General features: G+C 41.5%; 1 protein-coding gene across 2 annotated transcripts in view; it reads left to right on the top strand.

Annotated features, from left to right (window-relative positions):
• LOC133562234 (RNA-binding motif, single-stranded-interacting protein 3-like) overlaps positions 1-25353 on the top strand; it is a 489591-nt gene that overhangs the window by 400457 nt on the left and 63781 nt on the right. For both annotated transcript variants that reach the window (XM_061916235.1, XM_061916236.1), the window contains exon 8: positions 15952-15995. In XM_061916235.1, the coding sequence (XP_061772219.1) occupies positions 15952-15995 (44 nt within the window). The remainder of the gene's footprint in view (positions 1-15951; positions 15996-25353) is intronic.

The following is a 25353-nucleotide window of genomic DNA, read 5'->3' as shown; positions in this document are numbered from 1 at the left end:
AATAAACTTTTTCCACAGGCAAATAATACATTTGAAAATAAAATAACAATAATGAATGAATCAAACATGCAAGCCATGAAGTAGCAAGAGAAAGTGCATGAATAAAATGTTAATTATTGCTCAGTTTGCTACATCTATTTGCTTTAACACTGCATATGGAACAAACAATGCTTATATAACTTAATAGTGCAAGATCAACTTTCAAAAAACAAACAAAAAAACATCAATGGTATATGAAATAGAATTAAAATAAAAAAAATGAATGCCTCTTTTCTAATTGCAGCCTTCTCAGGTAAATATCAACTTTAAGTTTTTCCACAGGCTAATAAATTTGAACAATAATGGGGTGGGTGGGGTTGGGGGGTGGGGTTTAGTGCTAGTAGGGGGTTTATATTGTAACGTCCCGGAAGAGTTAGTGCTGGGTATATGTTCTGTTGAGTTTATGTTGTGATACGGTGCGGTTGTTCTGCCGAAATGTGTTTGTCATTCTTGTTTGGTGTGGGTTGACAGTGTGGCGCATATTTGTAACACTGTTAAAGTTGTTTATACGGCCACCCTGAGTGTGACCTGTATGGCTGTTGACCAAGTATGCGATGCATTCACTTATGTGTGTTTAAGTACCGCTTATAGTATGTGGCTCTGCCGGCACGCTGTTTGTATGGAGACAAAGTGGGCGTAGAGGATGCCAAAAGCAGTGCCTTTAAGGCACGCCCCCAACATTGTTGTCCATGTGGAAATCGGAAGAAGTTCAGGAGAATGGTTGCCCTGGGAGATTTTCGGGAGGGGCACTGAACTTTGGGAGTCTCCCGGGAAAATCGGGAGGGTTGGCAAGTATGAGTATTAGCGGTGAAAGCGGTGTTACAGCAGCACCGCTGCTGTATAGTACCGGCGGGCCAGCTCTAATGTTAATTTGATATTGCCTCAAGGGCCAAATGAAACTGAACACAACCAAAAATGACATTGCGCATCTTGATGACGTCACTCATATTTCTACGCCTTGTAATCCACATAAAATATAGTTACGTAAACACAATTAACAATGGGGCCCACAGTGATATTGATAGATGCATTGTATTAACCATTCTTACTATAGTGAAAACAAGGACTGTTTTCACTGCTGGACTCTAGAAAGAGGTTCCGCAGCCTCCGAACCAGAACCTCCAGGTTCTGTAACAGCTTCTTTCCTCAGGCCGTAAGATTCTCGAACGCATCATAATCATTCCCTCAATTCCGCCCCAAAAATGGATTAACTCACTGGAATATAAAGACAATATAACATACATTTATAATTGTGGATGCATATGCAATATCAATCAATCAATCAATGTTTACTTATATAGCCCTAAATCACTAGTGTCTCAAAGGGCTGCACAAACCACCACGACATCCTCGATAGGCCCACATAAGGGCAAGGAAAACTCACACCCAGTGGGACATTGGTGACAATAATGACCCAGTGGGACGTCGGTGACAATGATGACTATGAGAACCTTAGAGAGGAGGAAAGCAATGGATGTCGAGCGGGTCTAACATGATACTGTGAAAGTTCAATCCACAATGGATCCAACACAGTCGCGAGAGTCCAGTCCAAAGCGGATCCAACACAGCAGCGAGAGTCTCGTTCACAGCGGAGCCAGCAGGAAACAATCCCAAGCGGAGGTGGATCAGCAGCGCAGAGATGTCCCCAGCCGATACACAGGCAAGCAGTACATGGCCACCGGATCGGACCGGACCCCCTCCACAAGGGAGAGTGGGACATAGAAGAAAAAGAAAAGAAACGGCAGATCAACTGGTCTAAAAAGGGAGTCTATTTAAAGGCTAGAGTATACAAATGAGTTTTAAGGTGAGACTTAAATGCTTCTACTGAGGTGGCATCTCGAACTGTTACCGGGAGGGCATTCCAGAGTACTGGAGCCCGAACGGAAAACGCTCTATAGCCCGCAGACTTTTTTTGGGCTTTGGGAATCACTAACAAGCCGGAGTCCTTTGAACGCAGATTTCTTGCCGGGACATATGGTACAATACAATCGGCAAGATAGGATGGAGCTAGACCGTGTAGTATTTTATACGTAAGTACTAAAACCTTAAAGTCACATCTTAAGTGCACAGGAAGCCAGTGCAGGTGAGCCAGTACAGGCGTAATGTGATCAAACTTTCTTGTTCTTGTCAAAAGTCTAGCAGCCGCATTTTGTACCAACTGTAATATTTTAATGCTAGACATGGGGAGACCCGAAAATAATACGTTACAGTAGTCGAGGCGAGACATAACAAACGCATGGATAATGATCTCAGCGTCTTTAGTGGACAGAATGGAGCGAATTTTAGCGATATTACGGAGATGAAAGAAGGCCGTTTTAGTAACGCTTTTAATGTGTGCCTCAAAGGAGAGAGTTGGGTCGAAGATAATACCCAGATTCTTTACCGTGTCGCCTTGTTTAATTGTTTGGTTGTCAAATGTTAGAGTTGTATTATTAAATAGAGTTCGGTGTCTAGCAGGACCGATAATCAGCATTTCCGTTTTTTTGGCGTTGAGTTGCAAAAAGTTAGCGGACATCCATTGTTTAATTTCATTAAGACACGCCTCCAGCTGACTACAATCCGGCGTGTTGGTCAGCTTTAGGGGCATGTAGAGTTGGGTGTCATCAGCATAACAGTGAAAGCTAATATCGTATTTGCGTATGATGTCACCTAGCGGCAGCATGTAGATGCTGAAGAGTGCAGGGCCAAGGACCGAACCCTGGGGAACTCCACACGTTACCTTAACGTAGTCCGAGGTCACATTGTTATGGGAGACACACTGCATCCTATCAGTAAGATAAGAGTTAAACCAAGACAGGGCTAAGTCTGACATACCAATTCGTGTTTTGATACGTTCTGATAAAATATTATGATCGACGGTATCGAAAGCAGCGCTAAGATCGAGGAGCAGCAACATAGATGACGCATCAGAATCCATCGTTAGCAATAGATCATTAGTCATTTTTGCGAGGGCTGTCTCCGTGGAGTGATTTGCCCTGAAACCGGATTGAAAGGTTTCACATAGATTGTTAGACGCTAAGTGTTCATTTAACTGCTCCGCAACAATTTTTTCAAGGATTTTTTAAATAAAGGGAAGGTGAGACACCGGTCGGTAGTTTACCATGAGGTCAGGATCGAGGTTAGGTCTTTTACGAAGAGGATGAATAACCACTTTTTTGAATGCTAGGGGAACAGTGCCCGAGGAGAGTGATAAGTTTATAATATTTAGCACTGATGGACCTAATAATACAAAGAGCTCCTTGATCAGTTTCCCAGGAAGAGGGTCAAGTAAACATGTTGTCTGTTTTATTCCATTTACACGTTGTAACAATTCCTCTAATGTTATTTCCTCAAAACGAGAGAAACTATTTTGGAGGGCAGTATCCGCCGTATATACCATCGTATCAGTGTTAATAGAACCCCGTTGTAGCTGGGACGCATTGTCTTTAATCTCCTTTCTAATGACTTCAATTTTCTTACTAAAGAATTGCATAAAGTCATCAGCTGAGTGGGTTGAGCTACTGGAAGGGGTCCCTTGTTGGGTTAGTGATGCTACCGTACTAAACAAAAATTTAGGATCGTTTTTATTACGGTGGATGAGATTTGAGTAATATTTAGCTTTAGCTAAGGTAAGCATGCGTTTATAAGTTATTAAACCATCACTCCATGCTTGATGGTGCACCTCAAGTTTAGTCGTGCGCCATTTGCGTTCCAGCTTTCTACATAATAATTTCTGAGCTCTAGTTTCTTCTGTAAACCACGGGGTGCGCTTTTTTGGAGCCTTTTTTAACTTTAGCGGTGCTATGTTATCAATGGTTTCGCGCAGGGCGTCGTTAAAGTTGTTAGTGAGGTTATCAATAGAGCCCACATACTTTGGGAATGGTGCCATTACCGAGGGCAGTAGGTCAGCAAGAGTTGTCGTTGTGGCTGTATTAATGTTGCGGCTGCTATAGCAGTTATTATTATTATTAGTTTGACGAACATGCGTCTGAACCTCGAATTTTATAAGGTAATGATCAGACAATACTTTACTATACGGGAGTATCGCAACTTTGGAAACGGTGATACCCCTGACAAGCACTAGGTCTATCGTATTACCGTTGCGATGCGTGGGTTCATTTATTATTTGTGTGAGACCACAGCTATGAATTACAGTCTGGAGCGCTACGCACGGTGGGTCCGATGGGGTATTCATATGGATATTAAAGTCCCCCATTATGATTATATTATCGGCGTGTGTCACTAGATCAGCAACAAACTCTGAGAATTCATTGATAAAGTCCGAATAGGGCCCCGGGGGGCGGTAGATAACAGCCAGGTGTAGAGGCAGCGGTGTGACAGACCTCATAGTAAGCACCTCAAACGATTTATATGTATTATTTATGTTAGGACTAAGGTTAAAGTTTTCGTTGTATATTAGTGCGACCCCCCCACCCCTTTTGAGCGGACGGGCAATATGCGCATGTGTAAAGTTAGGAGGACATGCCTCATTTAGCGCAAAAAAGTCGTTTGGTTTAAGCCAGGTTTCGCTGAGACCGATGACGTTAAGATTGTTTTCTCTGATGATATCATTAACTAATAACGTTTTGGGAGACAATGATCTTATGTTTAAAAAACCTATATTATAGGTAGTGGGCTGTTTCAGGGAATTTTTGATCAATTTATCCGTAGTAGCAATATTAATAATGTTGTGTTTATTATGCCCAGTGTATTTAGTATAGTTACGACCATATCTAGGAATTGATACGACGGGAATTTTCCGATTGTTTGATTGTTGCTTTGATAAACTGCACGCATCATGGTTAGCCACCTCAGTAACGGGGATTTTCCGATTGTTTGTTTGTTGCTTTGATAAACTGCACGCATCATAGTTAGCCACCTCAGTAACGGTAATTTTCCGCTTGTTTGTTTGTTGCTTTGATAAACTGCACGCATCATGGTTAGCCACCTCGGTAAAACACATGTCCAACTCTGAAACACTCAAAGCAGAAAAAACGTGTTCTAATTTAACTGACTCCTTACCCAGACCAGTAGTCTCGCATTTTCCATTTAAATCCGTCTGCAGGATGGAGGGAAGTGGTGTTCTGTGGGGATTAGCCTTCTGCTTTGTTTTTAGCCCCGCTCGACATCCGCGTTTCCGATCACACCGCTGGCGTCTGCTCCGTAGACGGCCCCCGCTGCTACTAGACTCCCCTGCTTCACAGGCCGCTGGATGTAGCCGCCGACGTATTCCCATGCTAGTTAGCAAGTCTAGCACGCAAGCGTCTATCAGTCCAAAACGGCCCGATATGTCCACATCCAGAAGTGTCTGGCGGTCGTACGTGATCACGGAGTGACCACGATGTGAGCCAGCCATAAAGTTTGTGGAATTGTCCGGTATTTCTGCCAAATGTTCCATCTTTAGCAGAGGCTCCGCAATGTTGCAGCCCGTACGGGCGCCGCCATCTTGGAATATCGTGGTATAGTGCAACATATTTATCTGTACAGTAATCTATTTATTTTTACCTGCACCGTATTGCATTTTTATCCTGCACTACCATGAGCTAATGCAACAACATTTTGTTCTTATCTTTACTGTAAAGTTCAAATTTGAATGACAAAAAAAAACAAGTCTAAATCAATAGTAGTGTCAGATTACCAACAAAAGTAGTAATACCAAATTTTCTGGACAATAATCCGCACATTTTTTCCCCAAGATTTGAACCCTGCTGTTTATACAAAGGTGCAGTTAATCTATGGATTTGTTTTCGCTAACAACCATTATGTTTTGTATACAAAAAACTTAAATAGTATTAACATCGACACAGAGACTGTGTTATTGTTTGTGCTATGGCGCCATCGTTCACTCACTGCAGGTGCTGCGTGTTTGAAGTCTCTAGCATTTCCTTCTATTACGTACCTTGTGCCGGAAATATGAGTGCCATTCGATCTACTAGTCTTCCATAGCGTTTGTACTCCTTTTGTTTCTTCGTTCATCACGGGAGGGCGGTGTGGCGCAGAAGGTACAGCGGCCATTGCCAGCAACTTGAGGGTTCCAGGCTCGATTTCAGCTTTTCCCATCCTCGTCATCTCCGTTGTGTCCTTGGGTAAGACACTTCACCCTTGCTCCTGATGGGTTACGGTTAGCGCCTTACATAGTATACGCAAAGTGTATGTTGAAATAGTGTGAAAGCACTGTGAGTACCTTAAGGTGAAACACTGCTATACAAGTATAACCCATGTATCACTCCAAGTAACATTTGCAGGTTTTACAATATAACTAAAACTAGTCATACTTACTAAACCGTCACATTTTTTAAGAGAAGTGTTTTCATGCATATTTGTGTGTGCTGTCGTAATGTAATCAAGCTTGCGTCGTTAGCCTTAGCTTATATGCTAACACGTTGACAAGTGTCTGTGTTAGTATTATAAACTTACAATGGCATTCTTTTGTATTGTTTCCGTTTTCACAAATTCCTCAGTAAATTCACCAAAATGTCACAGTGGTGTTATTAAGTCTGTTTAGCAAGTTAGCATCCATAGTTAGATGCCCGTGGTGTTACAGGCATCGTCTAAAAACAACTAGGGTATCAATCAATCAATCAATCAATGTTTACTGATATAGCCCTAAATCACTAGTGTCTCAAAGGGCTGCACAAACCACTACGACATCCTCGGTAGGCCCACATAAGGGCAAGGAAAACTCACACCCAGTGGGACATCGGTGACAATAATGACTATGAGAACCTTGGAGAGGAGGAAAGCAATGGATGTCGAGCGGGTCTAACATGATACTGTGAAATATTTCTATATATGTAAATATTTATATCTATGTATGTAAATATTTATATGTAAATATATGTAAATATTTCAGAAATATTTTTGTGTAAATATCTTATTTAGGAATGTGTAAATGTACACCTGATAAATTTGGTCCGGCTAATAGGTTTTATATAAAAAAAATAAAAATAATAAAAAAAATAATTTAATGGCCGCGGCTTACACACCAGTGCGGGCCATAGTCTAGAATAAACTGTAATGTATTGTACATGACTAAAAACGACACAGCTTTACCTTTTAAACCTTATCTAAATAAAATAACCCATAAAAGATTCATAATAATATACAGTCAAGAGTGATAATTGTAATCACAGCAATGCATGGTGGGAAACACTTGCTCTTCAGACGCGTGTTCATATTTCCCAAATCCTACGGATTTTCTGCAAAAGACTCCCTGAAAGGTCCTTTGCACATCCTGACTAAAGTTACAAATCTCCCAAACTCTGCTCTTTTTGAGTGCATATAAAATAATATAGCTTTTACCCAGGTGTTAAACGGATGACGAGGAAGTCATTGACTATGAACTACTTCATTGAAACGAGCACAGATAATATGCACAGCTGGCTCAGTGTGCACACAAAGCAGCTTTCTCCCATAGTATCTCTCCCTCTGTTTTTCTGGTGCTTACCATGCAAGAACGAATAAACACAAACAGAGATATTTTAAATCGGAAAAGTTCAACTTATAATGTTCAGCCCGTGACTACTGAATTTCAGGCCCCTGTGCGATTGAGTTTCACACCCCTAACAACACATAATAATGACAATACTGTATCTAACGGAGAAAAGAATGTTAATGCAACTAAAACTCCTGTGAAGATTTAGTCGTTATAATTACCATCTAATTTACGCTTAGAACACCTGCACCTGTTGGTGTTACAGACAACCGCATAGTTCACAGTACTGAGATGCAAAAGGTGTGGAGATTACATGTTAAATATGAGCGTCTCTTTAGTCTCATCTTAAATAAGCACATTATAATGCACTTAAACACATACTTAACAGCTGTCCTATAGTGGTCATATGTTATTTCCCTGCAGGGCCGAAGCAGAATTGTATTTAGCGTCCACCCCGTTACATTTTTACACATTTTATTATTCATTTGATTTTTTTTAAAATACTATTTTCAATACAAACTTGAACTTAAATTGATGCACACACCCAACATTTAAACAGTTAAACCCATTGAAACGTATTGATATTCACTGAACTGGCAGAGTACAATATCCTGAAAATGTAAATAAATTTAAAAAATATATATATTTGTTATTTAAAAAAATATATATATTTGTGGGCTTCACGGTGGGAGAGGGGTTAGTGCGTCTGCCTCACAATACGAAGGTCCTGCAGTCCTGGGTTCAAATCCAGGCTCGGGATCTTTCTGTGTGGAGTTTGCATGTTCTCCCCGTGAATGCGTGGGTTCCCTCCGGGTACTCCGGCTTCCTCCCACTTCCAAAGACATGCACCTGGGGATAGGTTGATTGGCAACACTAAATTGGCCCTAGTGTGTGAATGTGAGTGTGAATGTTGTCTGTCTATCTGTGTTGGCCCTGCGATGAGGTGGCGACTTGTCCAGGGTGTACCCTGCCTTCCGCCCGATTGTAGCTGAGATAGGCGCCAGCGCCCCCCGCGACCCCGAAAGGGAATAAGCGGTAGAAAATGGATGGATGGATATATATTTGTTTAAAGGACAAAGAAAACATCTACCAACAATATTCAAAACCAATTTGTAAAAAGAGTACATAATTATGAAAATGTAAATAAATTATAAAAAAATATATATATGTTCAAAGGACATAGAAAACGTCTATCAAACAACATTCAAAACCGATTTGTAAAAAGAGAACATAATTATTACACCTGTGTGGCATCGTGGTACCGGGTTCGATTCCCTCGAGGATGCGTCAAAATTGAAAACAGCAAAGGTAAGTTTTAACAGATTTATTCTACAAAAAGGATCTAAGAAACAAAAAACTGGATCTAACAAAAGGAAACCAAAGACGCTAGTATGAGAACTAGGTGATACAAAGTGCAAACTAAACTGACCCGTAGGCACAAAAGACAAAACAAAACATTCAGCATGAGAACTGGAATGAACAATGGCTAGCGTGAAAAGCTTAGCGAGGATATACATACATGAAAGTATTGCAGGCGTAACTCGTTGCGTGAAAAGAAAAAATTAGAGTCCCAGAAAGAATAAACAGAAGAGGCTGGCTTATAAAGGGAAGGTGATTAACAGAGAACAGGTGTGCAGGAACTGGGAGTAGCAGCTGAAACTAATAAGTAACCATGGTGATGGATTAAACGGGAAATAAATGGATCAAACGGAGAATGAGAACAAAGATGGGAAAATAAACAATAATATGTGAAGATCCGAGTCACGGATCGCAACAACAATTCTAATTTAAAAGCACCTGAGATTTTAAAAAAAAACAAAAAAACTTGTTTTAGAACAGTGACAATGGAAATTCAAGTGTTAATGTATGAAATAAACTTGCAAAAAAAAAAAATCTCTCTGTATTTAGAAAATGTAAATATCATGATGAAAATATGTGACTTTGAGTCAACATATGGGCTTCACGGTGGAAGAGGGGTTAGTGCGTCTGCCTCACAATACGAAGTTCCTGCAGTCCTGGGTTCAAATCCAGAATCGGGATCTTTCTGTGTGGAGTTTGCATGTTCTCCCCGTGAATGCGTGGGTTCCCTCCGGGTACTCCGGCTTCCTACCACTTCCAAAGACATGCACCTGGGGATAGGTTGATTGGCAACACTAAATTGGCCCTAGTGTGTGAATGTGAGTGTGAATGTTGTCTGTCTATCTGTGTTGGCCCTGCGATGAGGTGGCGACTTGTCCAGGGTGTACCCTGCCTTTCGCCCGATTGTAGCTGAGATAGGCGCCAGCTTCCCCCCGTGACCCCGAAAGGGAATAAGCGGTAGAAAATTGTTGGAGTCAACATATTAATATTATTGTTTTTTGTTTTTTTTTGTAATGTTTGGTGTTTGTTACAAAATGAGAAATATGGCCTAATAATCATCTGAGTTAAATAGCTAATGTTGTATGTGTGTGACTAGGGGGCAGATATTGCGAGTTTATATTCCTTTCTGCTCCTTTAATTCCCAATTTATTTTAATGTCGTATCAATTATTTTTATTTGGTCGTGGAGGTTGCCTCCCAGAGGGTTCGGCTAATCACACACGTGAGCTGGAGACCGGCGTTCCGGGATGAACAAAGTTTTATTTGGCATCAAAGTTCTAGCACCACACTTGACTTCTCAGTCCAACTCCTCCGTGTTCCGCATGCTTCCGTCTCTCCAAGCCCTCCTTCTCCTCCTACTCCCGGCCACTACTGATAAGAATAACAGGTGATTGGACAAGTAGTCCCAGCTGGGCAACTTAATCACCTGTCAGCTGTGTTCTAAATCCATCCCTGGCACACCACGCTCCTGCAGCAAGCGTGCTGACCACGCCCCCCCTCCACATTGGTATTGAGTGAATCGAATAAAAATGGAATTTGAAAAGTTTTGTACTAATTTAGACGTATGAGAAATAATATCACAAATTGAACATTTAAATAATGTTTGTGGCACATAACTGGCTATGGTTGGATGTCAGTCTGTTTAAAGGGGAACATTATCACAATTTCAGAAGGTTTAAAACCAATAAAAATCCGTTCCCAGTGGCTTTTTTTATTTTTCGAAGATTTTTTCAAAATTTTACCCATCACGCAATATCCCGAAAAACTGCTTCAAAGTGCCTGATTTTTACCATTGCTATATCCACCCGTCCATTTTCCTGTGACGTCACTGCGTGATGCCAATACAAACAAACATGGCGGATAGAACAGAAAGATATAGCGACATTAGCTCGGATTCAGACTCGGATTTCAGCGCCGTAAGCGATTCAACAGATTACGCATGTATTGAAATGGATGGTTGGAGTGTGGAGGCAGATTAGGAAAACAAAATTGAAGAAGAAACTGAAGCTATTGAGCCATATCACGACAGACAACGGCAACGAGGACAAATTCGGCAATCGCCTTCTAACCAACGATTGCATCTTTTGACCACTGGTGTAACTTGAATCCGTCGATTGGTATGTGTTTGTTTGGCATCAAATGTGGGTGGAGGGAAAGGCTGGATGCAAATATAGCTACAAATGAGGCATAATGATGCAATATCTACATACAGCTAGCCTAAATAGCATGTTAGCATCAATTAGCTTGCAGTCATGCTGTGCGCAAATATGTCTGATTAGCACATAAGTCAATAACATCAACAACACTCACCTTTGTGATTTCGTTGACTTTATCGTTGGAAATGCATCTGCTTTGAGTGTTGCAGGATATCCACACATCTCTGTCGTAGCATCGCTATCGTCGGTAGCGATGCTACGACAGAACAGAACAAACGAGGGACTTTCGCATCTTTCGACAACTGGTGCAACTTGAATCCGTCGATTGGTATGTGTTTGTTTGGCATTAAATGTGGGTGGAGGGAAAGGCTGGATGCAAATATTGCTAAAAATGAGGCATATGATGCAATATGTACATACAGCTAGCCTAAATAGCATGTTAGCATCAATTAGCATGCCGTGACCATTGGTATGTCTGATTAGCACACTCCACGTAAGTCAACTTGAATCCGTCTCTGTTCATGTTGTTACACCCTCCGACAACACACTGACGAGGCATGATGTCTCCAAGGTACGGAAAACAGTCGAAAAAAAGGAAAATAACAGAGCTGATTTGACCTGGTGTGTGTAATATGTTTGAGAAAATGGCGGGTTGCTTCCTGTTGTGACGTCACGGGTGAAAGGTCATCGCTCCGACAGCGAATAATTGAAAGGCGTTTCAATCGCCAAATTCACCCTTTTAGAGTTCGGAAATCGGTTAAAAACACATATGGTCTTTTTTCTGCAACATCACGGTATATATTGACGCTTACATAGGTCTGGTGATAATGTTCCCCTTTAACAGCCCAGCATTAACACTGTGCGCCAGGGGGGCAATGAGAATTTGTCTTAATAATGATATAACAGGAAAGGGCTTGGAATATGTTTGCTGTAAAAATGTCAAAAGAAGCGCCTTATCATTATTTGCTTATAGGAAAGGGCGGCCTTGTTTCTATGCCAAGCTCATGTCCTCTGATACCTTCTCCAATGCTGCCGCCATTGACTGGCATTCTAGCATGCATGCTGATGTTTCTCTTTCTGATACCGAGCTCAGTGAGTCCTTTTAGGCTGAATGTAGGCTGAAAACTGATTCTTCTTAGGCTCAGCAGGCCTTTTTTTTTGGTCTGAGCTACGTCTTTTAGGTGAAGCAGTACATCACACTCTAGGAATGTGTTAACTGTGCAGTCAGGATTTATTTAAAAAAAATTTTTGGAGAAACATGTTCCAACTGAGTTCAGACATTTTATTCTTGAGGATTCTTTTTTTTTTTTTTTTCTCTCTTGCTTTAAGCACTGACAAGGAAGTTGTGTTTTTATCCGCATCCATGGTCATACATGGATGCAGATAATGTCATGTTGCTACTGGACTTATTCTGCGACCCGCTATTATAGTCTTACTAAGAACATTTTAATTTTGGAATAAAGCAGCCTTTTAAAACATTTATGCCATATTTGTTTAAACATAAGTACATGTACAGTATATGCAAAAATGTAAGAAGGCCATTTTAAGAAATCTATGAGGAGGAACAGGATAACTTCATGTTTAAGAAATCAATGAAGTAAAACTAATAGTTCACATATTTAAAACAAATATGTCAAAAAAATATTTTTCACACATATTTATTAGTTTTATTTTTTTTTACCAGCTACCCACAACTCTAACAAAACAAGTAAACAACCAAATTTTAGGTCCTGATACATTTAAATTGATACGGTAGCAATTCCCGGTACTTGGGAATCGATACACATACATTTGCGGTACTTTTGTGACTGAAATAATGAAATCTATTTTTTATTTAATGTTTTAAAATGAAGTGATTATGGTAACTGTGCTGTCTAGTTGTTGTATTGTGAGTCTATTTTGCAAGCATTATAGACTTTGCATGCAGTTGCAATTTCAAGGCATTAGATGGCAGTAGTGTTTAGGCTTTGATTGATTGATTGATTGATACTTTTATTAGTAGATTGCACAGTATAGTACATATTCCGTACAATTGACCACTAAATGGTAACACCCGAATAAGTTTTTCAACTTGTTTAAGTCGGGGTCCACGTTAATCAATTCATGGCTACAGTGTGTTGCCTAGGTAGGAAGTTGTCTTTGCAAGTCTTTTCGTTTGTGGAGTCCTAAAAAGTGTTTGTACTGTAAGTACTGTAATTATTACAAACAAGCAATTTGTTCGTCACATCCTCGTTGTAGTTTTAATTACCATATTTGGTGGTGTTGAAATCGCCATGTAAAATTGCTAATCGATAGCATACCTATACTATGTCCAATGTAAATTAAAGGCCTACTGAAACCCACTACTACCGACCACGCAGTCTGATAGTTTATATATCAATGATGAAATCTTAACATTGCAACACATGCCAATATGGCCGGTTTAGTTTACTAAATTGCAATTTTAAATTTCGCGCGGAACGTTGCGGTATGATGACGCGTGCGCGTGACGTCACGCATTGTAGAGGACACTTTGGTCCAGCACCGTTCACAGCTATAAGTCGTCTCTTTTCATCGCATAATTCCACTGTATTATAGACATCTGTGTTGCAGAATCTTTTGCAATTTGTTCACTTAATAATAGAGACGTCAAAGAAGAAAGATGTAGGTGGGAAGCGGTGTATTGCGGCCACCTTTAGCAACACAAACACAGCCAGTGTTTCCTTGTTTCCTTGTTTACATTCCCGAAAGATGACGTTGAAGCTTTACTATGGAACAGAGCGGTCAAGCGAACAGGGTTCCCTACCACATGTCAACCGGCAGGTTTCGGTGAGAAAATGGTGGTAATAAGTTGGCTCTTACCATAGACATGAGCGGAGAATTACATCGTTCCTCCTGCACTTGTCAAAGAGGCAGCTGCGGAATCTCTTGCCTCCTTCCACCGGCCACCCCCGACCATCGGATGCTTCCACCGTGGAGGAGGGGGAAAAAAAAAATCTCAGCCCGGCTCCACTGGCTGCCTTCGCCTCGTCGAGAAACGTAGCTTCCCTCGGAGACACTGGTGATTAACAAACCCGTGGCCACACTCCTCCGACTTTCAGGTTGTACAGGTACGGCCATATAATCTCACTAAAACACTAGTAACACAATAAGCAGATAAGGGATTTTCCAGAATTATCCAAGTAAATTTGTCTAATAACATCTGAATCGCTCTGCTGTCTATTTTTTTTTTTGTAGTCCTTCACTCTCACTTTCCTCATCCACGAATCTTTCATCCTTGCTCAAATTGATGGGGAAATTGTCGCTTTCTCATTCCGAATCGCTCTCTCTGCTGGTGGCCGTGGTTGTAAACAATGTGCAGATGTGAGGAGCCCCACAACCCGTTACGTCACTCGCACATCGTCTGCTACTTCCGGTACAGGCAAGGCTTTTTTATTAGCGACCAAAAGTTGCGAACTTTATCGTGGATGTTCTCTACTTAAGCCTTACAGCAAAACTATGGCAATACCGCAAAATGATCAAGTATGACACATAGAATGGACCTGCTATCCCCGTTTAAATAAGAAAATCTCATTTCAGTAGGCCTTTAACATTGTTTACTAATGCCTTCTTCTTGCTTTGTTGGCATAGACCAGTGGTTCTCACACTTTTTTCATCAAGTAGTGCTACAGAAAACACTTGGCTCTACAAGTACCACCCTAATTACTTAACATTGAAATACAGTTACGTAGTAGGCCTAGGTATTAAAAACAAAGCAGGTGTAATTACTGTTTTGCCCACTGTAACATTACACAGAGTTTGAATAGTAGCACTGTGATAACGGCTCAAGTCACATTACAACATTCAATTAAGTGAGTGTTTGGTGTACCACTACATCGAGCCTACATACCACTAGTGTTACCAGTACCACAGTTGTTTGTGTTTTAGTTTCTCCTATGTGTGTTTAGTATTTCCTGTCCTTAGTTCCTGTCAGCACTCTTATTTTGGTTCAGCTTCCTGTTTGTCTCCCTGAGTGCTTTGTTTCCCCTCAGCTGTGGCTGATTGGCACCTGGCCACACCTGATGTCAATCAGCCAGCTCCTATTTTACCTCCTTTGTTCCTCCAGTCAGTGCTGGATTATTGTCTTGTCGATGTCGCTCCCTGTCGTGTCGTGTCGTGTCGATGTCATCATTACAGCTACTACCTGTCGTGCTACTATTTGTTCTTGTCGTCATAGCGGTAAGCTGTTCCTGTTAGCTATTTGTAGTTAGTTTTCTCCTAGCTTTTTGGTTTCGTGTTTTCTTGTTAGTCATTAGCGGTTTCCAGTTTTTCTGTTTCCTGCTAGATACCTGTTAGCTTCCACGCTAGGTCTTTTGTTTGTTATCCGCCCACGTGCGCGCTTTTGGTTTGAACTCTTTGTTTGGTTTTGTTCTAGTTGTTTATATTAAAACCATGTTTTCTCACTCCATGCCTGCCTCCTTCTCTGGATCTCGGGGTTCGTCAACAACAAACTTTGACAATAGTTAGAGAATCACTGGCATAGACATTTGTAACATTTCCTAGAGGCAGTTCGACTGAGATCACCCGTGCAGAAAAGGTATCGAAATATGGCACTGTTTCATTTTACGATACCCGGTAGTATCTATGGAATTCGGTCGGTGCCTATAAAAGTACTGAACTCGGTACCCAACTCTACTTGTGAGAGTGTTTTTTCCCCAACACATATTTAGATTGTAAATATTTACTGTATTTTATGCAACATTGCAATTGTCAGACCATTTTCTTTTTTTGAACCAATAATTCTTAATGGATCATTTTATATCATGCTACTGTGCAGTTAGCGCTAGTGGCTTTTTTTGTAGCTGCAGATCAGAAGCATGAGACAAGAAGGTATATTATTACTGGAGGCCACATTCATGGTCACCGTCCTGATAGCATCAGTGGCGGACATCTTTGCACAAATTATTCATCAACCATAATGAGCATTTTAACCTTCAAGCTTTAATGTCTCTCTCTTTTTCCATAGAGTGGTATGGCGCTGGCGTATGATCCCACTTCAATGCAAAATGGGTAAGGTGGAACATTTTCTTCTCAGATTTACATATGTGTTGCCATCTTTTTTTGCCCGTGCACCTGCTAATGATGCTTTGTGCGCTTTTCAATAGCACACCTGGCCAGATGCTCGTATCGCACATAAGCCTCATGTCAGCACATCTCACACTTCCACATGCATACGGATGTATGAAACACAAATGTGCGAGCGTCGTCAGCCTCACTTAAGGCAAACCGTTTTGCTATTATCATAAAGACACTCATGTGCACTGCACGTTTCCTCCCACCTGGTCCTTTTTATAAAGCTGCTTCACACTGATTGTAAGCTCTTACTGCAAAGAGGAAAGAAAATGCGTAATCGAGAAAATCCATCCATCCATCTTTTTATCTTCTGCTAATCCTTCTCTTCAAAAGCATGATAATTTTTGTCCTTTGGTCAGTACTGTGGTATTGTAGTAGTCTGCTGCAGTGGAAAAGTCAAAGGTCAAACAAAAAGCATTTTAGAAGGCTATAGAAATTAATAAAACTGTATAATAAGAATAGATAGATGTATTTATTGCAGGGATAATCATCTAAGTGTTTTGGGGTTTTTTTTAGGTGGGGGGGCACATTACCAGATACCTAACGACGGGGTGGGGGCGGAACTTTCCCCTCACCAGCATCTTTTACAGTGGACATTTCATTTTGTTCTATTCATTGTTTTGTTTTTATTCATATTTTTAAGGACCTTCTGCAAAAAAGATTGTCAAAGACCATCCCTACGGCAGGGGTCACCAACCTTTTTGAAACCATGAGCCACTTCTTGGGTACTGATTAATGCGAAGGGCTACCAGTTTGATACACCCATCCATCCATCCATCATCTTCCGCTTATCCGAGGTCGGGTCGCGGGGGCAGCAGCCTAAGCAGGGAAGCCCAGACTTCCCTATCTCCAGCCACTTCGTCTAGCTCTTCCCGGGGGATCCCGAGGCGTTCCCAGGCCAGCCGGGAGACATAGTCTCTCCAACGTGTCCTGGGTCTTCCCCGTGGCCTCCTACCAGCTGGACGTGCCCTAAACACATCCCTAGGGAGGCGTTCGGGTGGCATCCTGACCAGATGCCCGAACCACCTCATCTGGCTCCTCTCGATGTGGAGGAGCAGCGGCTTTACGTTGAGCTCCTCCCGGATGGCAGAGCTTCTCACCCTATCTCTAAGGGAGAGCCCCGCCACCCGGCGGAGGAAACTCATTTCGGCCGCTTGTACCCGTGATCTAATCCTTTCGGTCATGACCCAAAACTCATGACCATAGGTGAGGATGGGAACGTAGATCGACCGGTAAATTGAGAGCTTTGCCTTCCGGCTCAGCTCCTTCTTCACCACAACGGATCGATACAACGTCCGCATTACTGAAGACGCCGCACCGATCCGCCTGTCGATCTCACGATCCACTCTTCCCCCACTCGTGAACAAGACTCGTAGGTACTTGAACTCCTCCACTTGGGGCAGGGTCTCCTCCCCAACCCGGAGATGGCACTCCACCCTTTTCCGGGCGAGAACCATGGACTCGGACTTGGAGGTGCTGATTCTCATTCCGGTCGGTTCACACTCTGCTGCGAACCGATCCAGTGAGAGCTGAAGATCCCGGCCAGATGAAGCCATCAGGACTACATCATCTGCAAAAAGCAGAGACCTAATCCCGTGGCCACCAAACCGGAACCCCTCAACGCCTTGACTGCGCCTAGAAATTCTGTCCATAAAAGTTATGAACAGAATCGGTGACAAAGGACAGCCTTGGCGGAGTCCAACCTTCACTGGAAACGTGTCCGACTTACTGCCAGCAATGCGGACCAAGCTCTGACACTGATCATACAGGGAGCGGACTGCCACAATAAGACATTCCGATACCCCATACTCTCTGAGCACTCCCCACAGGACTTCCCGAGGGACACGGTCGAATGCCTTCTCCAAGTCCACAAAGCACATGTAGACTGGTTGGGCAAACTCCCATGCACCCTCAAGAACCCTGCCGAGAGTATAGAGCTGGTCCACAGTTCCTCGACCAGGACGAAAACCACACTGTTCCTCCTGAATCCGAGGTTCGACTATCCGGCGAAGCCTCCTCTCCAGTACACCTGAATAAACCTTACCGGGAAGGCTGAGGAGTGTGATCCCACGATAGTTGGAACACACCCTCCGGTCCCCCTTCTTAAAGAGAGGGACCACCACCCCGGTCTGCCAATCCAGAGGTACCGCCCCCGATGTCCACGCGATGCTGCAGAGTCTTGTCAACCAAGACAGCCCCACAGCATCCAGAGCCTTAAGGAACTCCGGGCGGATCTCATCCACCCCCGGGGCCTTGCCGCCGAGGAGCTTTTTAACTACCTCAGCGACCTCAGCCCCAGAAATAGGAGAGTCCACTACAGATTCCCCAGGCACCGCTTCCTCAAAGAAAGACGTGTTGGTGGGATTGAGGAGGTCTTCGAAGTATTCCCTCCACCGATCCACAACATCCGCAGTCGAAGTCAGCAGAACACCATCCGCACCATAACGGTGTTGATAGTGCACTGCTTCCCCTTCCTGAGGCGCCGTATGGTGGTCCAGAATCGCTTCGAAGCCGTCCGGAAGTCGTTTTCCACGGCTTCCCCGAACTCTTCCCATGTCCGAGTTTTTGCCTCCGCGACTGCTAAAGCTGCACACCGCTTGGCCCGTCGGTACCCGTCCACTGCCTCCGGAGTCCTATGAGCCAAAAGAACCCGATAGGACTCCTTCTTCAGCTTGACGGCATCCCTCACTGCTGGTGTCCACCAACGGGTTCTGGGATTACCGCCACGACAGGCACCAACAACCTTGCGGCCACAGCTCCAATCAGCCGCCTCGACAATAGAGGTTCGGAACATGGTCCACTCGGACTCAATGTCCCGCACCTCCCTCGTGACATGTTGTTTGATACACACTTAAAGGAATTGCCAGAAATAGCTAATTTGCTCAATTTACCTTTAATAAATAAATCTATATATATTTTTTTTTTTAAAAAAGGGTATTTCTGTCTGTCATTCCGTCGTACATTTTTTTTCCTTTTACGGAAGGTTTTTTTTGTAGAGAATAAATTATGAAAAAAACACTTAATTGAACGGTTTAAAAGAGGAGAAAACACGAAAAAAATGAAAATTTAATTTTGAAACATAGTTTTTCTTCAATTTTGACTCTTTAAAATTCAAAATTCAACCGAAAAAAATAAAGAGAAAAACTAACTAATTTGAATATTTTTGAAAAAAATAAAAGAATTTATGGAACACCATTAGTAATTTTTCCTGATTCAGATTAATTTTAGAATTTTGATGACATGTTTTGAATAGGTTAAAATCCAATCTGCACTTTGTTAGAATATATAACAAATTGGACCAAGCTATATTTCTAACAAGGACAAATCATTATTTATTCTAAATTTCCCAGAACATTTTTAAACGAAATTTAAAAGAAATTCAGAAGACTTTGAAATACGATTCAAATTTGATCCTACAGATTTTTCAGATTTGCCAGAATAATTTTTTGGAATTTTAATCATAAGTTTGAAGAAGATAAAATGAAGAATTGAATTGAAATGTACTTATTATTGTTTACAATAAAAAAAAAGTACTTGAACATTGATTTAAATTGTGAGGAAAGAAGAGGAAGGAATTTAAAAGGTATAAAGGTATATGTGTTTGAAAATCCTAAAATAATTTTTAAAGTTGTATTTTTCTCTAAAATTGTCTTCCTGAAAGTTATAAGAAGCTAAGTAAAAAAATAAATGAATTTATTTAAACGTGTGAAGACCAAGTCTTTAAAATATTTTCTTGGATTTTCAAATTCTATTTGAGTTTTGTCTCTCTTAGAATTAAAAATGTCGAGCAAAGCGAGACCAGTTTGCTAGTAAATAAATAAAATTTAAAAAATAGAGGCAGCTCACTGGTTAGTCCTGCTATTTGAGCTATTTTTAGAACAGGCCAGCGGGTTACTCATCTGGTCCTTACAGGCTACCTGGTGCCCGCGGCCCCCGCGTTGGTGACCCCTGCCCTACGGTATAGCACTATAGTGTTTTTAAGAATGTTCTGCAAAATTTCACAGGTTTTTTTTAACAGAACTCGCGGGCCACCAGTTGAATAGTCCAAATGATGAACACAAGAAGACCCAAAATAGAAGCTTGAGGAACACTACTAGTATACGTCAGTGGTGTGCTGTCAGGGCCAGCAAGGCATTCTCTGCTGGCCCTAACATAACCAGAAATCATAATCATAATTAAAGATAAAATATTTGTTTTATTTACTTTCCGTTAATATCTCAAATAATTTCAGATTCTCTTCATGTCATGTTATGCTCGTTCCACTGCTGTTATTTTTAGTTTTAGTTTGTAGCCACAATTCAGCGGGCTTATGTTGCCATGCTGTATGAAATCTGCCCAGGGCCTTCAGAATCAACAATGCTGGCGTCCATGCACTGTCAGTGAACGGGGACATGCAGGTGATAGACGGTTGGAATAGCCAATCAAATCACAAACAGTGGCCGTGTCAGCAACTTGAGGGTTTCAGGTTTGATTCCTGGTTCCACCGTCCAAGTCACTGCCGTCGTCTCCTTGGGCAAGACACTTCACCCACCTGCTCCCAGTGCCACCCACACTGGTTTAAATGTAACTTAGATATTGGGTTTCACAATGTAAAGTGCTTTGAGTCAATAGAGAAAAGCGCTATATAAACATAATTCCCTTTACTTCAAGTTGTTGACAGTCGCTGTTCTGTTACAACTAAAACTTGTAAACCCTTGTTGTTAAAGTGTGTCATGCTTGTCCTTAAAGGCCTACTGAAATGAGATTTTCTTATTTAAACGGGGATAGCAAGTCCATTCTATGTGTCCTACTTTATCATTTCGCGATATTGCCATATTTTTGCTGAAAGGATTTAGTAGAGAACATCCACAATAAAGTGTGCAACTTTCGGTGTTAAGAGAAAAGCCCTGCCTCTACCGGAAGTCGCAGACGATGACGTCACATGTTGATGGCTCCTCACATATTCACATTGTTTTTAATGGGAGCCTCCGACAAGAGTGCCTTTCGGACCGAGAAAACAACAATTTCCCCAATAATTTGAGCGAGGATGAAAGATTTGTGTTTGAGGACTACAAAAAAAAAAAGTAACAAAAAAAAACACGATTGCATTGGGACGGATTCCGATGTTTTTAGACACATTTACTAGGATAATTCTGGGAAATCCCTTATCTTTCTATTGTGTTGCTAGTGTTTTAGTGAGTTTAACAGTACCTGATAGTCGGAGGGGTGTGTCCACGGGTGTCTTGACGCCAATGTCTCAGGGGAGTCGACGGCAGCTATGAACGGCAAAAGCTCAGCTTTTCTCCGGTAAGAAGCGACTTTTTAACCACAATTTTCTCACCGAAACCTGCCTGTTGACATTCCGTCGTGATTCATGTTCGGTTGACCGCGCTCTGATCCTTAGTAAAGTTTCACCTCCAGGAATTTTAGAGAAGGAATCACGTGTGCTTGTGTGGCTAAAGGCTAAAGCTTCCCAACTCCATCTTTCTACTGTGACTTCTCCAATATTAATTGAACAAATTGCAAAAGATTCAGCAACACAGTTGTCCAAAATACTGTGTAATTATGCCGTTAAAACAGACGACTTTTAGCTGTGTGTGTGTGCGCAGCGCTCATATTTCCTAAAAACCTGTGACGTCTTGCGTACACGTCATCATTACACGACGTTTTCAAGACGAAACTCCCGGGAAATTTAAAATTGTAATTTAGTAAACTAAAAAGGCCGTATTGGCATGTGTTGCAATGTTAATATTTCATCATTGATATATAAACTATCAGAATGCGTGGTGGGTAGTAGTGGGTTTCAGTAGGCCTTTGAATTAACATGTGTATTTGTCGCCATCATGTGGTCAGGACAGTTAATATATCTTTGAGAAGTGTGTACCTTGAATCAAATTTTTTTGACCGAAAGTTGCATAAGCCAAGCAGAGAAATTTATGGTTTATGTTTTAATTCCCGTACGTTTTATACAATTTTTAAATGCGCCAGAAAATACTCCGTTTTGTATACTGTTGTTGTGATTCAATTCCCAGTAGGGTGTGAATGTGTTCCTTTACAGTTTTTCTCCAGCAATGATCATGTGGTGACATCAATTACGGTATTTTGAGAAGTAATCATTTAACTCGGAGATCACTGAAGGCCTAGGTGGGAAATGCACGGCCTACTGATATAAATACAGAAGTTGAACAAATGACTACTGACTTGCATCTGAAGTAAACAAGTTGCAGCAACGCCTTAGTGACATAAATCACATTACGGAGAAAAGAAAACGCAACTGCCAAAAAAGAGAGGAGTTAGAGGGGTGCTTTGAGGAACACCTCAGTTATGTAAAGTTTGGATCAAAGTGTTCTGTGTCCTAGTAAGGTTAAAATGTCAACTAAGGTTTTGCCAGTGAGTTTACAGTGGTCTAAGTTCATCTCTACAACAAAAGCACCCTTGGGTTTTTAGGGATTTGCTGCAAAAATGTTTGTCTGAACTTGGGGGCTGGTATGGTGTCATTCCTGGACCTCCAGTTGAATAGCCCCGCTTTATTGTCATTGAAAATGATATATACAATGACATGTCATTTAAAGCACAATGAGAACTTTATCAAATGAATAAATACTAAGAGAAAAAAAATATTGCATTCATACTTCGCATCCATACTACATGCAAGCAAACAGTGACGAAAAAATATGCAATGAGGAAAAAAATAAGCCATTTCCTTTTTTTTTTTTTTTATAAATCCTGGCAATGGTGTAAAGGATTGGTAATTAGGCTGCAAATCCTCCCGAGGCAGGAGAGAAATGATTGACAACATGCAGCGTTTGACTAATCAGCGATCAGATGCAGGCAGACAGGCAGTTGGATGCAGGTGGAAGGAAGGTCTCCGAATCGAAAAATACACAAGGAGCGAGTAAGAGGCAGAAAATCAAAACAAAATGATCTTGTCATCTGTGAGAGGTTTGTTCCATTGCTGAAAGTATGTGTTCATTTTAATGTGTTCTTTCTAATAAAGGTTGTAGATCAAAATGGCTTTTTTTTTTAAATCTTGTATTAAAATTATGTTTAGGGCCCCAATTTGCCGAGGTAAATTCCTGGGTATAATGAATGTTGGCACTTTAATATTTAGGTGCAACTTTTAACAAAGTAGTGTGGTGGTCTTTGACCAAGGATTTTTATAGTCAACATTGATCTGTTAGATTTTACCTATCGTCGAACGTTGTTTTGTTTTTTTAGGACACAGCTAATGCGGCTAATTTGTGACACAAAAAAATGCTCATGTAAACAAATAAACACGGTTTGTAAGAGATTGGATGGTTTTGTGAGATCCGACAATCAAACTATCTAGTGCTGGCGTAATCAAAATAGTCATTTTACCACCACAACCCACTGAAGAAAAATAGTATGTAGCCACAAAAATAAAACATTTTTTTTCATTTTATTTTATTTTTTTAAAGGCAGTTGAATCCGTCCATAAATATATAAACTCTTTTTTTTTCTGAGAATATACTTATCCTCTTCCATCCATCTATGCATCCATCCTCTTGTCATCCTTACCACACACGCACAAAATCATCATTGGCGGTCACTCGAACGAGTATGGCGATCCTCCTGGTAGGGGTGTATCCCTTTATGGTGGATGCCTGTGCGTGACTTTGTTTAACGTGGGGAGGCTGGTGCACAGACAGTCACCACACGATCCTTGACAGAATCAAGTCAGAATCCAGTGGTATGGGGTCCAAGACGACTGGGGACCCTTTTCTGCTGCAGCCTTCATCCGCGATTGCAGCCATTGTGGCTGTTCTTAAATCTTCCGCCTGCTCCGCCATTGAGGTCTTCACCGTATCCCTGGCTAGGGGGCAGTCAGGTACTAGGCCTTTGCCAAGGGCCGCCTGGGGTAACAGTAGTAACCTCCTAGTGCCCCAAGACCCCATAGAGGAGCCTCCACTGCCGGATGCACTTTAACGTCATGCCCAGGACGATCACAAACACGCACGCACACACACACACACACACACGCACTCACACACACACACTCATTTTATTTTCCTTTCCTTCCTCATGCTTGTCCAATCTCCGGACTCAGCCTGTGCCCCCATTCTTGGCCTCACAGACATCTTTATAGAACTCTCGCCGACAGGAGGGAAGAGTATTGTTTAATGTCGATTAGACAGCGAGATTGACGGTAAAATCAAACTCCTCCAAATCTGAATTTTCAAATATTTGACTACGACTAAGTAGGGCTGTCTTCAAGTTGAAGAGTTGACAATTCTATTCCAAGAAGCCTGATTTGACAAAAATTCTTGCAAGTTACCGTATTTTTTGGATTACAAATCAGTTTTATTCATAGTTTGGCCGGAGGTGCGACATATGTGTGAAATTATTGACACATTACCGTAAAATATTAAATAATATTATTTATCTCATTTGCGGAAGAGACAAAGGAAATGTCAGCATTCGTCACACACAGACGTCAACCAATAAGAATTCAGCGGGGGAGGGTCATGGCAGAAGTGCATTGTGGGTCATGGAATGCTAACTGCTATATGCTATATGCTACTGCTATAGCTATTTAAATGGATCATTTCATCGTTGGCGGTAACTTATAAAAACTGAGAAGGGCAGAACAAAAATGGCACCGAAAAAGAAATCATGTGCTGCAGATTACAAGCTGGACGTAGTGAAATATGCAGCAGAAAACGACAAGAGGAAGTGGTGCATACCTTTAGAGTTGGCAGAGTTGTTTGAAAGCGACATCGAGGAAGAAGATCTCATCAGATCTATCGATTAGGAGTGACATATTGTTTGGTAAACGTATAGCATGATTTATCTGTTACAGTTATTTGAATGACTCTTACCATAATATGTTACGTTAACATACCAGGCACCTTCTCAGTTGGTTATTTATGCCTCATATAACGTACACGTATTCAGCCTGTTGTTCACTATTCTTTATTTATTTTAAATTGCCTTTCAAATGTCTATTCTTGGTGTGGGATTTTATCAAATACATTTCCCCCGAAAATGCGACTCACACTCCAGTGCGACATATATATGTTTTTTTCCTTCTTTATTATGCATTTTCGGCCGGTGTGACTTATACTCCGGAGCGATTTATAACCCGGAAAATACGGTAAGTACCTGCTGAGGCCTTCTGCATACAGTAGGTGTGTTGGAAGAATAGATTGATTGCATTCATCAAGTTTTCTTCAAATATTAGTTAGACTATTGTGTGCAGACAAATAGATTTTAGAGCGTAAGAGGTCATTCATATCTGCTTTCAATTTGGGCTGTTGCATAAGAGCAGTGGCGGGCCGCGCATTTCACACCTAGG

The sequence above is a fragment of the Nerophis ophidion genome, linkage group LG11, assembly GCF_033978795.1.
Source record: "Nerophis ophidion isolate RoL-2023_Sa linkage group LG11, RoL_Noph_v1.0, whole genome shotgun sequence".
Lineage (NCBI taxonomy): Eukaryota > Metazoa > Chordata > Actinopteri > Syngnathiformes > Syngnathidae > Nerophis > Nerophis ophidion.
This window is presented reverse-complemented; position numbering and strand designations above follow the sequence as displayed.